Below are 15,012 nucleotides of genomic sequence, written 5' to 3'. Positions count from 1 at the left end.
TCACCTTGTACTGTAAGGTAAATTGGTTACAAGGATCAGGAATAGCTTTCATTATAGAAAGACATTTAGAATCTGGGAGCAAAATGCCACGAGAAATATACCTTGTTATTCTTTCATACTTTTTTCCCTTTAAGTTTTTACTGTGATAATCTTTCCAAAACACTAAATTCTATTTGTTTCAGAATTTTTCATTTCTTCAGTTTCTAAGACTTGGAAATTAAAGTTGTACTGAGTGGAGTTTTTATCTCTCTAAATCAGGAATACATTACTGATGTAGGTAATTTTGGTTTCTGTGTTAGAAAATTTAATCATAAAATGGTTGGAAGGCTGGGTGCTAGTGACTAATGGCTGTAATTGTTAACTACACAGGAGGCTGAGATCTGAGGATTTTGGATTGGAGCATGTCAAGGCAGGAAAGTCTGTAAGACTCTTCATTTAACCAGCAAAACCCAGTCCTGTGGCCTCAGTGGTAGAGAGCTAGTGTTCTGCAAAAAAGTTCAAGGACAGCACCCAGATCCTGAGTTCAAGCTCCACTACTGCCACAAACAAAACAGAACAAAAATTCTGATGGAATTCAGATTTTCATCACTTGGCAGAATCGTAATTGCTAAGATCACTATTTGACAAGTAGATTTTTTGGAACTTAATTCAGTAAAAATGATTTTTGAAGTCTGAAGGCTGGATTCAACAGACTGTAAAGTTGCAAGTGACAAAAATTTCAACCTAAACAGGTGCTCAGGACCAAAAGGTCTAGGTATATTTTGATTTGAGGGAGAAATTAGCTCCATCTCCTGTTTTCTTTATTTTTAGGTTCCATTCATAATGGACCCCCCCCATCCTGGAGAAGAATAATATTTTTCTCTGTTATACTTTTGGAGGGGAGGAGAAGGGAAGGGAGTAGAGAAGGGAGGGAGTGGGAGGAAGAGAGGGTACAAGCTGTGCCACCTTTTGTCCAGAAGTCCTAGCAAACATTTTTTGTCATATGGACTCTAGATGGAAATACTGTATTGACTTAAAGCTGATAGAAGAAGGATGTTGAGCTTAAAATAAATATAAAGTAGTGATCCTAGATGGAAGGGGAGCTATATATGAGGGATCAGTGACATGCATCCAATATAGTAGTCCCTTTAACCAGTTTGCTAAATGGAATAAACCTAGTATAATTACTTAAAATACTTTTATGATGATATAATATTATTTTTGTGATATTTATTGAAATGTTGACATGCTAATTTTCTGATCCATTTGGCTGGCTTTTCTTGTTTGTTTCCCTTCCCTTTTTCTCCTTTGCCTTTCCTCCTTGCCGCTTTCCCTCTCCTCTCTTCTCATGTTCCCCTCCCCCTTGATAGAGTCTCTAATCAGAGAATTCATCTAGTAAAATGGCAAACTTGTTTGCCTCTGTCTCTTGTGCTTGATAAATTACCAAACTATGAATGTTTTCATTTACTTGAAAAAAAAAAAAAAGATTTCAATACTATTTTACTGAAGGAAGAGTGACAAGAACTCACAATTTAATGAAAAATTTAATTTTCTAATGACAAAGTAGGTTTTATTATGTGTTCAGTGATTTGTATCTTTCAAGGAATGCTGCATACTTAAGGAATTTGGCACGTTTCCATCCTAACTGTGGCTCTCAGTAGTGGTGATGCCCAACAGTATGGGAATTATTGGATGATGTTGAAATATTTGAGTAATAGAGTGGGAAGGAGGAGGCATATTTAATTTGAAACTGTCTACTCCCTACTCTCCCTCTGTATTGAAACTTGCTGCTTTGGATGAATACCTAGTAAGCGATTGAATTAGCAGGTGCTGTTTATAGTATGTTTTGTTCAAAAGGAAGAGGTTTGCCCTGTTTACTTCCTCCTCATTAGTGGGAAATATTTTGTTGTTAACGCCGCCTAGTTTTGCTACTGCAGTGGCTAATTTCATATACAGGAGGAAGAGTGTGCTGCAGCGAGGCAGGTTTTCCTGCCATTATAGCAATTATATTCACATGGTAAATATTTTCTGTGCTTTATAGCTTGGCTGGCTCAAAATTGTGATTCTTCTGCTTCATCCTTCTGAGTCCTGAGGTTGTAGTTATGTACTACCATACCCATTTCCATTTTAGATACATTGCAAGTCTAAAATAATGGGGAAGTAGAGCTGTGTTCAAAGTGATAGAGTGCTAGCAGCCTTGAGCAAAAGAAGTCAGGGACAGTGCCCAGGCCTCTAGTTCAAGCCCCACAATTGCACGCACACACACACACACACACACACACACACACACACACACACACATACACACACACACACACACACACACACACACACACACATTGTGGGTTTTTTTTTTTTTTTTTTGGTACAGTGTATTGAGCTCAAAACCTCACCTAGGCAGGTACTCTCCCAATGAGCAACATTTCCGGGAGCTTGGCTAATATTTAAATTAGGTACTTCATAGTTTTAGATCTAATTGTGTATTTTTCATAAAGATAAGTTAGGAAGGATGAACCATTTAGAAGTCCTTCCTTTTGAGAAAATGGTTTTTCTTGTTAGTGAAGGTGAAAGAAAAACTTTCAAAAAGCCCTGTTTATTTTTTTCATTTCCTTCTCAGAGTACAGATTAGGAATACTTACAGCATTTTAAAGCCTTATTTAGAAAGTACTCTTTTTTGTTACAAAGATTTATCTTTTTTTCATAACCTGTTGTACATTCGAGTTACATATTATTTTAGATCCTCCATTACTATTCCCTAAGCTCTCTCAGCTGTTTTCTCCAGATGACTCATGAGAGAAGAGGAAGCAGCAACAGGAGAACTTTTCCTTAATATTAGGTAACTAACTAATGGATATTTTTGGATTGAGATTCATGTTCATAAAATTATCATAGGTACATTTTAATTTTTTCTTACAGTTTTCCAATTAACTATTGAACTATAGTGTTGAGTTTTTAGGGTTTTTTTGTTGTTAGCTTGTTTGGTTTGGTTAAGACAAGGTTTTACTATGTAGCCTAGTGTGGAACTTTCTATGTAGCCAAGGTTGGTTCTGAATTTACAATTCAAATTGCTGGGATTATACGCATGACCACCTCCTCCAGGCTTTTAAAAAATATAAAAAATTGTTATTATAAAGGTGATGTACAAAGAGGTTACCGTTTCATAAGTCAGGTAATGAGTACATGTCTTTTAATCATTGGCTTCTGTTCCTTATGCACTTTTTTGTGTGCCATGGAACATAACTTAATCTCTTTCTATTACACGTACAAAGATGGCTTTCTCGGGGTAGGGAAGGTGGCTCAGTGATAGAGTTCTTGCCTCGCATGCATGAGACCTTGGGTTAGATTCCTTGGCATCACATAAACAGAAAAAGCTGGAAGTGGCGCTGTGGCTTAAAGTGGTAGGGTGCTCGCCTTGAGCTGAAGAGCTCAGGGACAGACAGCACCTAGGCCCAGAGTTCAAACCCTATGACCGACAAAAAAATAAAGATGGCTTTCTCCTCCCCTAACTTAATTGTCCATATTACTAACCTAAAGGAGCAATGAGAGAGTTGTCACTTTCAGTTTTTGTATGCTGCTGTTGCTAATCTCAAGAGTATGGTGATTCATGTTGTCATTGTGTTTCGAGCACCTGCAGAGCACCTGTGCTCTTGTGGGCACACAGCAGGACGTTTTGTGGGCTGATCAGTCAGTGAATTCTACTTTACTAGCAAAGAAAGTCAGCCTCATTTGCCTTAACATGAGTTACAAAGCATACTCCTGATATTTGTATTTATTTACTTTTTGTGGTACTAGGACTTGAACTTAGGGCCTCAAGCTTGCTAGGCAAAAACTTTACCATGAGCCACCCTCATAATAGAAATATTCTTGATTGGTATATGAAAGTATTATCTTCAGTGATCTAGCAGAATCTAACATGTAAAACATAAAGCTCTTAAAAAATAAATTCAAACATGCTGTGTCTTTATAGTGAACTTTTCAGTGAAGAAAATCTCAAGACCTCATTGTTTAAACGACTGAAAAAATAGTTGGGTTGTTAATGGTGCCAGGGCTTCATGCAGGCACTCTACCACTGAGCTACATCCTCAGCCCCTCTTGGTCAATCTTTTAGATTCACCAAGATTTTTTTATTTTTATTTTTATTTTATTTTTTTGTTGGTCATGGGGCTTGAACTCTGGGCCTGGGTACTGTCCCTCAGCTCTTCAGCTCAAGGCTAGTACTGTACCACTTAAACCACAGCACCACTTCCCGCTTTTTCTGCTTATGGGGTGCTGAGGAACCGAATCCAGGGCCTTATGCATGTGAGCAAGCACTCTACCACTGAGCCACCTTCGCAGCTCTACCAAGAATATTTCTGTTTTCAGATTGCTTTTGTTTTTGTACCCATTTGAACTGTCTAGTAATGATGAAAGTTGGACAAACATTTCTCTCATCAGCCTATGCATAGAAGTATGCAAATTAGTTAGATTTAGGTACTCCTTCTTGTGTTTTGTGTAGGCATTTTTGGACTCTGGAACCAAAGTACTGTAGTCCTATTATGAATATAACATTTTGAAAGAAAATAGGTTATCCATTGTAATGAAAAAAATTGCTCTGAAAAATACTTAAATATGAGATGGCAGTCTTTTTCTCTCAGTCTAAATTAAGCAGGTAAAATACTACTTAACATACCTGAAATTATTCTTGGCAGTTTCCTAAAAGCTACACCTGTGTGCTTCCAGTATTGAATGTGGAACTGATAGTATAATGCAAAGCCCACATTCACATGTAGTTTATGTACAGTGTATTGTTCTGTGCATGTCAATTGTACTGTCAAAAATGAGTTTGGAGTTGTGCATGGTTTGCACACCCATAATTACAGCCATGCCGAAAGTTGAGACAGGAGATATGGTTGGAGGTGTTTGAGAAAAAGTATGAGCTCCTATCTAAAATATAAACTGAAAAGTAAAAGGGCTAGGGGTGTGATTCAAGTGGTAGAGTGCTTGCTGGTTAATCCCCAGTACTGCAAAGTAAAAAGAACAGTTTCTATGCTTTCACACTTCTTGGAGCTTGTCTGGTTTTATTTTCCTAAGTAATTTAGTCATAAATACTTGAATTTTCTTTCGGGGGTGGGGGAACATGGGAAGGGTCACCTGTTTTACTAAAAGAGATTTAAAAATTGAGAATGAAGCCTGTCCCTTTAAAAAACATACAATATTGCTGGATGTGGTGGTTCACACCTAATTCCAGCTACTCTGAAGGCAGAGTTTGAGGAGCATCATGGTTTGAGACCATCCTCAAGAAAGCATTAGTTGAGACCTCCATGTCAGCCATTAAGCTAGGCATATTTATGTTTGCTTGTAGTCCTGGCTATGGGGATGTAAAGAGGAGGATCACTGCCTGAGGTTGGTTCTAGGCAAAAACTTAAAATGCTGTCCAAAAAATAAAGCAAAAAGAGGTGTGGTTTAAGTGATTAAGCTTTTGCTCATCAAACATAAGGATTTGAGTTCAAACCCCACAGTGCCCAAAAAATTAGGGCAAATATATAATAACATTTGTCATTGTGACCATTTCAGCACACAGCTCAGTGACAGGAAGTATATTCATTTATATCCTTGTGCCGTTGTCCCCATCATCCATCTCTATAACTCTTCCTCTTGCAAAACTGAAACCTTTACTTGTATACAAATACTTCTTCAGCTTCCTTTAATCCCTGCTAACTGCTGTTCTATTCTTTGTCTCTGAATTTGAATACTCTAGGTGCCTCACAGAAGTGTAATCATGCAGTGTTTGTCTTTTGTGACCAGTTTTAGCAAAATATCCTCAACAATCTATGTTGTAACATATACCATATTAACATCCATGCTGTATCATTCCCTTCTTGTTTAAGGCTGAGTACTATTTCACTGTTCTATAGTTCTACATCACATTCTGTTTATTTACTTACCTATTGTTGGTTTGTTTTTATCTTGATTATTATCACTACTACTAAGAACAGGGTATACAGATAACCTATTCAAGACTCTCCTTTAGTCCCCCTCCTCCCCCCGCCCCCCCATGGGTCTTGAGCTTAGGGCCTGGGCACTGTCTCAGAGCTTTTTAGCTCAAGGCTAGTGCTTTACCACTTGAGCCACAGTGCCAATTCAGGCTTTTTTCTGTGTATGTGGTACTGAGGAATCGAACCCAGGGTTTCATGCATGTTAGGGAAATACTACCCCTGAGCCACATTCCCAGTGCTCAGCCTTTAGTTTTTAGAGTATATACTGAGAAGTAGAATTGAGATGATAAAAAAAATTCTATTTTTATTTAGTTTTTATTCTAGTGCAGGGCCTTGAACTCAGAGCCTCATGTTCTTGTGCGTTCTTTTATCTTATGGTACTTTACAGATTGAGCCACAGATTGTTGGTTATTGGAGTTAGAATCTTGAGAACTTTTCTTTCCTTCAAAGCACTATCCTTAGTCAGCTTCCTGAGCAGCTGGGATTCCAGGTGTGAATCTCCCTCAGTGTGTAGCTATTTTTTATTTTTAAGGACTTGCCATATAGATATCTCAGTAGTTGTACCATTTTACATCCCCACCAATAGCACACCACACTTTAAAGTTTTCCACATCCTTGCTAACCCATCCTCAGGATAATAGCTATCCTGAGGTGATACCTCATTATCATTCTGAATTGTATTGCCCTAGTGATCGGTGTTTTTGAACATCTTTTGCATGCTTACTGGCCATTTGTTATTTTCAGAGAAATGTCTATTCAGGTTCTTTGTCCATTTTAATTGGGTTTTTATTTTGTTGTTGAGGAGGTTTCTTCTTTTTTTAAATATTTTGGATATTAACCCTTTGTTTACATGTATGTTGACATTATGACATTAGATTCCTTCCTTCCTTCCTTCCTTCCTTCCTTCCTTCCTTCCTTCCTTCCTTCCTTCCTTCCTTCCTTCCTTCCTTCCTTCCTGATTTCTTAGAAGACATAAATCAACTACTTGGAGGAATGAATTCTTTTTGTTTATCTTTAATATTTTTACATGTAAACAATGTGAATGTTGTAACACATTTAATAAAATTCTTTGTTGAGTCTTTTTTGCCAGCATAGAAATTTGAATCTAGTAAGGAATGAGAACATTATAGACTACACTATAATATTTCAAGTTGTATAGTTGGCTTGAATGGAGTCTGTTGTGACTTGTGATTAGTATCTGAGGTCTTTGGATATTTGGGGTTGGGGAAGAGCTAGCTGCAGATTGATGATTTTTACATATAAGGCAGCAAAAAGAATTCTTTAGAAAAAATTGCCTAGAATAAAATGCATGATTTAGGTAAACTTACTTTCTTCCCTTTCTCTCCTGTGTTGTCTGTGCAGTCCCCCACCAGAAACTGAAGTTCAAATTAATGCTGCTAATGCTGGACTTCCACAGTTAACTGTGTGATAGAATTCCGTCATGTCAGAAACCTAACTCAGATTGACTTAAGCAAAGAATGGAACTTACTGGTTTATGTGACTTACTTGTTGGACGAGTATAGCTACTTTAAAAAGTACCTAAGTAGGCTTCATTACTAAGTAGGCTTCTCTTTGGCTGATGGATTATGTCTTTAATCTACAAACTTCAGAAAGAGCACATGTCTTCCTAACAAAGGCAATGTGAATTTTATGATTGACTTTTTCTCAGCTGGGATTTATGTGCTTGAATCACCTAAAAACTTATGGATATCTCTATGTGGCCAACATCACCATAGCTACAGGGAAATGACAATGGAGGAGTGTACTTTACGCTATACCAGCCTGTTTGGGAATATCAACTTCCAAATGCCCAGGGACTTTTTACAACAAAAGCTTACTTCTCACTCAGTACTGTGTTCCAAGTCCAGGTGATAACAGGGCAGCCCGTGTGGTGACTCAGGAATCCACCCTATTGTCCATCTTCCTCTCCTTTTGAGGCCTCTACAATGGCTTCATCAGGGAGAGGGAGGTGGGGGGGGGGGGTAGGGGACAGAAAAGGTTGTATGTAGCTCTGAATGCTTCAGCCTGGTACTTGAAGCAGTGCTTACTATGCAAGAGGCACTTGAACTTTGACCTCACTCCCAAACTTTATACTTCTTCAGTAGCTTTAGTCACATTTACTATTTTAACTATCTTAGTTATTGGAATAAGATTTGAAGTGTGTTTTGGCTTTATCTACTCGATATGGGGAAGTTTGACATCTCAAATTCTACTAAATTTACAAATATTGCTAAATTTGAAATACTTGTAACAGATGGACAGCCCACCATAGCTATTCCTCCTTATGTAGCAACTTTATTGATGTATAATTCACACACAATATAATCACTCTTCTTTTTTTCAGAAGTTTTTCTTTTTCTTTTTTTTTTGGTCAGTTGTGGGGCTTAAACTCTGGGTTTGGCTGCTGTCCCTGAGCTCTTCAGGTCAAGGTGAGCACTCTACCACTTGAGCCACAGCACCATTTCTGGTTTTTTGGTGGTTAATTGGAGATAAGAGTCTCATGGATGGTTCCTGCCTGGGCTGGCTTTGAACTGTGATCCTCAGATCTCAGCCTCCTGAGTAGCTAGGATTACAGGCGTGAGCCGGCACCAAGCTAACATGCCATTTTAATATTTAAAGTTTGATAATTAAGATTATTTTTACAATGACCAAAATACTAAGGCCACCTCCCCATCAAGTTTTTTAAGTAGTTGTACAAATGGGTTTCAGTTCAATAAGTGAGATTATGAAGAATAATTCACTCTTTAGAAGTATAGAATCCAGTAGATTTTAGTATATTTGCAGTTGTGCAATAATTAGCACTGATTTTAGAACATTTTCATTGTCCACAAGGAACCTCTAGCAGTCATTCCCTTCTTTAGGTCTGGGCAACCATGAATCAATCTCCTGTTGTCTGGAGAAAACACTTCCCTCCCTACTCCCCACAGTGCCACTTCTGGCTTTTTCTGTTTATGTGGTAATGAGCAATCAAACCCAGGGCTTCATGCATGCTAGGCAGGCATTCTACCACTAAGCTACGTTTGCAGCACCTCTGCTATTGTTTTTTATTATGCTAATATAAAAATGTTTATGTATTTTATTTCTTTAATCATATGAATTTTTTTGCTTACCTGTTAAAATGTTTTGAGTGTTCACCTGCACAGTTCCTTAAGTTATATATACTTGGGTAATTTCAAAATATTAACATATTAATAAATATTTTGATCAAAAATTGAGACACAATGCATTCATTCTTTTCTTTGTAAGTTAATGCTGAGTAAATTTCTTTACTCCTCCTCCTCCTCTTCCTTCTCCTCCTCCTTCTACTTTTTTTGTTGGTTGTGGGGCCTGAACTCTGGGCCTGGGCACTGTCTCTCAGCTCTTCAGCTCAAGGCTAGTGTTCTACCACTTGAACCACAGCACTGGTGCCACTTCGGGCTTTTTCTGCTTATGTGGTGGTGAGGAATTGAACACAGGGCCTCATGCATGCAAGGCAAGCACTCTCGCACCGAAACACCTTCCCAGCCCCTCAGTTGTCTTTGTTTTGGTCCTGGAGCTTGAACTCAGAGCCTAAGTGCTGTCCCTGAGCCTTTTTTTTTTTTTTTTTTGTGCTCAAGGCTAGTGCTCTACTACTTGAGCCACAGCCCCACTTCTGCCCTTTTTTTTTTTGTCTTTTGGTCGGTCATAGGGCTTGGGTGCTGTCTCTGGGCTCTTCAGCTCAAGGCTAGCGCTCTACCACTTGAGCCACAGCTACACTTCTGGTTTTCTGGTGGTTTATTGGAGACTTTCCTACCCCGGTGGCTTTGAACCATCACCCTCAGCCTCCCGAGTATCTAGGATTACAGGCAGGAGTCACTGGCTCCCCGCTGGCTTTTCTTTTTCTTTTTGGAGATAAGAATCACAGAATTTCCTGCCTGGGCTGGCTTTGGATGGTAAACTTCAGATCTCAGCCTCCTGGGTTGGGAGGATTACAAGTGTGAGCCACTGGCACCTGGTTAGACTTTCATTTCTAATATTCCCAGTAACTTGCACAATCTTAGAATACCATACACAATTATTTGTAGAATGAATAAACGGGACTGAGTAGAATGAATCTGATAATAATTAAAATAGGTTATTTTTGTAAAATATTTATCTGATAGATTGTAGAGCCATTTAGTTTATAAATGTTTCTATTTAAAGCAGTGAATCTCTATTTGTGATGATAGACCTGGTTTTTTTTTTGGGGGGGAGGGAATGGGATGAGGTGAAAGACCATGACTTTGGTATCTGATGCTTTAAGCTCATTGACAGGTGCCCTAACATCTGAGCCATGTCTCTTAACCCCATAGATGGACCAGTTTTTATTTGTTTCTAATCCATTGTGTGTACTCATTGTTGTGAAGTAGTAGAAGATGACATTAAACAGACATGCAAAATACAGGCTATTTTTGTTTTTGATTCTACAAATTACTTTTCAAAGAATCCATAGACTCTCGGAGGGGTGTGTAGATTGTACTTTGAGGAGCATGATACAAAGCATCTGTGGTAAATGCTTTCCCTTATTTAATTCTCATAAATCTATGGGGTAGATGTTGGCACCAGATATAGGAAACTAGTGCATAGAGAAATTAAGTAAATTGACCAAGGAACTAGGGTTCAAACTATATATATTGGTATGCTTATTTAATAAAGATAAATGAAGGTAGCATTTTTGTTAAAGAATAGGCATGGATGGAAGCGAAGGTCTATAAGATCATCTAATTCATCTGCCTAAAAAGAGAAAAGTTAAGCTGGGCCTTAGTAGCTCATACCTGTGAGATCTTAGGATCACAGTTCAAAGCCACCTGGGACAGGAAAGACGGTGAGATTTTTAGCTCCAATTAACCACCAAAAAAGCCAGAAGTGGAGCTGATGTTGCTCAAAAACACCAGGGACAACACCCAGACTCTGAGTTCAAGTCCCAGAATCAGCACAAAAGGAAATAAAAAAAGTTAGAAATTACAGAATGATTGTCATATAAAAATAGTTATGGGGGCTGGGAAGGTGGCTCAGTGGTAGAGCGCTTGCCTTGCATGCATGAGGCCCTGAGTTCAATTCCTCAGCACCACATAAGCAGAAAAAGCCTGAAGTGATGCTGTGGCTCAAGTGGTAGAGCGCTAGCCTTGAGCTGAAGAGCTGAGGGACAAAATCCAGGCCCAGAGTTCAGGCCCTATGACTGGCCAAAAAAAAAAAAGTTATGGAGGATGGTGGGAGATCAGTTGTTCTCTTATCCCCATAACGACACAATGGCTGCTTACATTTTACCTTACTTAATATTAAAAGTCTCTGATTGGCCAGCTAAAAGGGTCAGGGCATTTCTTTAAAATAGGTCCTTATGCTGCATACTCTTATTTTTCTTATTTTTTTTTCTTATTTGACAGTTTCATCAAATCATATTTATTTAAGCAGAAATAAGCTTTCTATGTATCAGTATTTTTTTTTTTTTTGTCGGTCATGGGGCTTGAACTCTGGGCCTGGGCGCTGTCCCTCAGCTCTTCAGCTCAAGGCGAGCGCTCTACCACTTGAGCTACAGCGCCACTTCCGGTTTTCTGGTGGTTTATTAGAGATAAGAGTCTCACGGTCTCTCTTGCCCGGGCTGGCTTTGAACTGCGATCCTCAGATCTCAGCCTCCTAAGTAGCTAGGATTACAGGCGTGAGTCACCAGCGCCTGGCTATGTATCAGTATTTTAAGAACAAAACATAATGATCATATGGTAGTAGATGATCACATTGCTGTTGTCATTGTTTTATATTCTGAAATTCTTAACATAATTAAGTCAGAAACTTTTGAAGTATTTTAATTTCAAGAACACTATTGTTTTAAATTTAAAAAAAAAATCTTCTTCCTATAGAAATCTGGTTAAGAAGTACTGTCCCAAACGTTCATCCAAAGATGAAGAGCCAAGGTAAATGACCTGCTTGTGTATTTTTGCATATGAAAAACTTTTTAAAACTTATACTCCTATTATTTAACAAAAATGTGTGATTGTATTTTTATGAAGCTATTTAAAAAGTTTGTTTTAATAAATCAGTGCTTATACAAGAGGAAATTAGTGTTTATCTTGTAAACATAAATACTAAAGTAGTTTTCTAGAATGGTGGAAGTGGAGATTTCCTTTGGGTGATGGTGAGTTTGAACCCATTAGAGTCATGCCTTCTAGCCCTCTTTTTGCTTTTGTTATTTTTCAAATAGTTTCACTTTGTGCTTAAGTCAGACTGTGATCTTCCTTTTTACAGTTCCCTGATTAAGTGGGATGTGTGGGTGCCAATGTGTCCAGCTCTACTTTCTCCTCATGTTTCCCCTCCCCTGCCCCCCTTGGCACTGTAGTTTGAACTCAGGGCCTTGTGCTTGCTATACAGGCACTGTTACCACTGAGCCATGTTTCTAGCCCAGATTTTTATTGGTTATACTTGAAATAGGGTCTTGCTTCCTGACCAGGTACATACCTGGGCAGGCTTCACTTGTTAGGCCTCCAGCAGCTAAGGACACACAGCACAAGCCACTGAATCCTGCATTCCATGGACTTTTTTTTTTGCTGCTGGAACTGGCTTTCAACATAGATTTCAACAATCTCAGCCTCCAAAGTAGCCACCGGTGCCCAGCTAAAGTGGGAATTTCTTTTTTTTTTTTTTTTTTTTTGGGTCTGGTCGTGAGGCCTTAACTCTGGACCTGGGTGCTGTCTGTCAGCTCTTCAGCTCAAGGCTAGCGCTCTACCACTGAGCCACCTTCCCAGCCCCTAAAGTGGGAATTTCTAAGCAAGTTATATTCTAGAACTCTTAGTCTCCAGAAGAAAAGAATTATTTTCCCATTCTTTTTGTAGTTCTCAGCTTCTGAGATTCTAAGCTTAGAGGGAGTAAACAATCTGGCTGGATAACTTAAAAGGATAATAAACAGTGAAAAGATTTTTAATTTTGTATATGTGAGTGTGACTGTGCGTGTGTGTCTGTATGTGTGCATGCACAGTTCCTGGAGGTTTGAACTCAGGGCCTAGGCACTATTCCTAAGCTTGCTTTTTGCTCAAGGTTAGTGCTCTAGCACTTGAGCTATATCTTCACTTCTGGCTTTTGGGTAGTTTATTGGAGAGAAGAGTCTCTTGGACCTTCCTGCTTGGCTGTGATTTTCAGATCTCAGCCTCCTGAGTAGCTAGAATTACAGGCAAGAGCCACTGGTATCTGGCATTTAGGTTAGTTTTTAAGCCCTGAGTAAAAGGTGAGAAATTGCTTATGAGCTATTTGGGAGTCTGGCTGTAAAATGCAGAATCAAAAAGATATAAGACTTAACAAACACACTTGTATAATTGTTAGGATTTTTTTGTTTTTAGTAGAACTCTGTATGAGCTGTCAATCTTTAACTGTAAACAGAGTGTTCCTTAGCATGTTCAAAGTAGATCCATACATTGTAATATAGTGATTCTCTTTGTTTCTCTCCTTCCCTCCACACACATTTTTACCCTTATTTTTGACCCTTCTTATCCCTTTGATGCCAACCATAATGGCACTTCCATTCAGGATGTGGGCAGGCAAACAGACAGCTGCATCCAGAGCTGATAACAAAGTTGTTGTGTAGATCAGTCTTCGAGATGCATTTGAGTGGTATGATTGGCAGGTTCTGTCCTCGAGAGCAAGCAAGCACATCATCTCTGCAACAGGCTCAGCTGCCAAGCCTGGGGATCCAAGTTCATTCCCAAGCTCAGGCCAGTCAGTTGGCAACCTAAGCGATTCCACTATGCCCAAAGAGCCTACAGGTAGTATTCTTATTATTTTTTGGTCCCAAATATTCGTTTGTTTCAGGCTACTTGAAGATAATCCTACATGTGCAACTTGAGTTTAATGTAGGATTCTTTCCATATGAAATCAGTTTAGAACTGGTAGCCGGGATTTAGGTAGCATAATGTTTAAATTTGTCAATTGTTCAGTATAGTCTATACCTCACTAAAAATTTTATGATGGAAATAAAAAATAAATTGCACCATTTTTATTTATTATTCTTTTTTGCCAGGTTTACCTCGTGTATCGCCTTTTTTAACATCCTTAATGAGTTAAATGACTATGCAGGACAACGAGAGGTAGTAGCAGAAGAAATGGCGCACAGAGTGTATGGGGAATTAATGAGATACGCCCATGACCTGAAAACTGAAAGGAAAATGGTAATTTTTATCTGGTTACAGTAGCTGTATGGAATATTTTTTCACAGAATTACTTTGGTTTTTAAAAAAGTGTGTGATGATGGGCTGGGAAAGTGGCTCAGTGGTAGAGTGCTTGCCTTGCATGCATGAGGCCCTGGATTCCTCAGCACCACATAAGCAAAAAGAAAAAAGCTGGAAGTGGCGCTGTGGCTCAAGTGGTAGAGTGCTAGCCTTGAGCTGAAGAGCTGAGGGATAGCGTCCAGGCCCAGAGTTCAGGCCCCACAACAGGACCCAAAAAAAAAAAAAAAGTGTGTGATGAGTGGTTGGGATGGTGGCTCAGTGGTTGAGTGCTTGCCTTATGTGCATGAGGTCCTGGGTTTGATTCATTAGCACCACATAAACAGAAAAGGCTGGAACTGGTGCTGTGGCTCAAGTGGTAGAGCGCTAGCCTTGAGCCTAAGAGCTCAGAGACAGCACCCAGGCTCAGAATTCAAGCCCCATGACCAACCAAAAAAAAAAAAAAGTGTGTGATGAGCATAAATCCTTTTTTTTATTGTTTTACTAAATTTCTCTGGTATAAAAGTTATGAGCTAGACTTGCCAATTTCTGGATCCTTTTGGATTCAAGACCAAGATCCAACAATTGTAGTACACAGTCTAAAGCCTGACTATTGCATATTTTTGTTTCCCAGATACTACAAGAGTTTTTTTTCTTTTTTAGATATTTGAAAAAAAAAGAAATATTTTATGGCATGTGAAATTTACATAAAATTAAAATTTTTTGTTGTCCACAAATAACATTTTATTAGACTCTGATTTATTGACCTAAAGTTTGTCTGTGGTTGCCTTTGCATTACCTAGGCAGAATTGAGTATTTATGATAGAAGTTATGTTGCTTGCAAAGTTGATATTTATTACTTGATGCTTTGTAGA

General features: G+C 38.7%; 1 protein-coding gene across 2 annotated transcripts in view; it reads left to right on the top strand.

Annotated features, from left to right (window-relative positions):
* Positions 1-15,012, top strand: part of Fnbp1l (formin binding protein 1 like) — an 89,562-nt gene that overhangs the window by 32,105 nt on the left and 42,445 nt on the right. For both annotated transcript variants that reach the window (XM_042677199.1, XM_042677191.1), the window contains exons 3-4: positions 11,807-11,860; positions 13,954-14,101. In XM_042677199.1, the coding sequence (XP_042533133.1) occupies positions 11,807-11,860; positions 13,954-14,101 (202 nt within the window). The remainder of the gene's footprint in view (positions 1-11,806; positions 11,861-13,953; positions 14,102-15,012) is intronic.

Source organism: Dipodomys spectabilis, unplaced genomic scaffold (assembly GCF_019054845.1).
Source record: "Dipodomys spectabilis isolate Male_0828 unplaced genomic scaffold, ASM1905484v1 ptg000002l, whole genome shotgun sequence".
Lineage (NCBI taxonomy): Eukaryota > Metazoa > Chordata > Mammalia > Rodentia > Heteromyidae > Dipodomys > Dipodomys spectabilis.
This window is presented reverse-complemented; position numbering and strand designations above follow the sequence as displayed.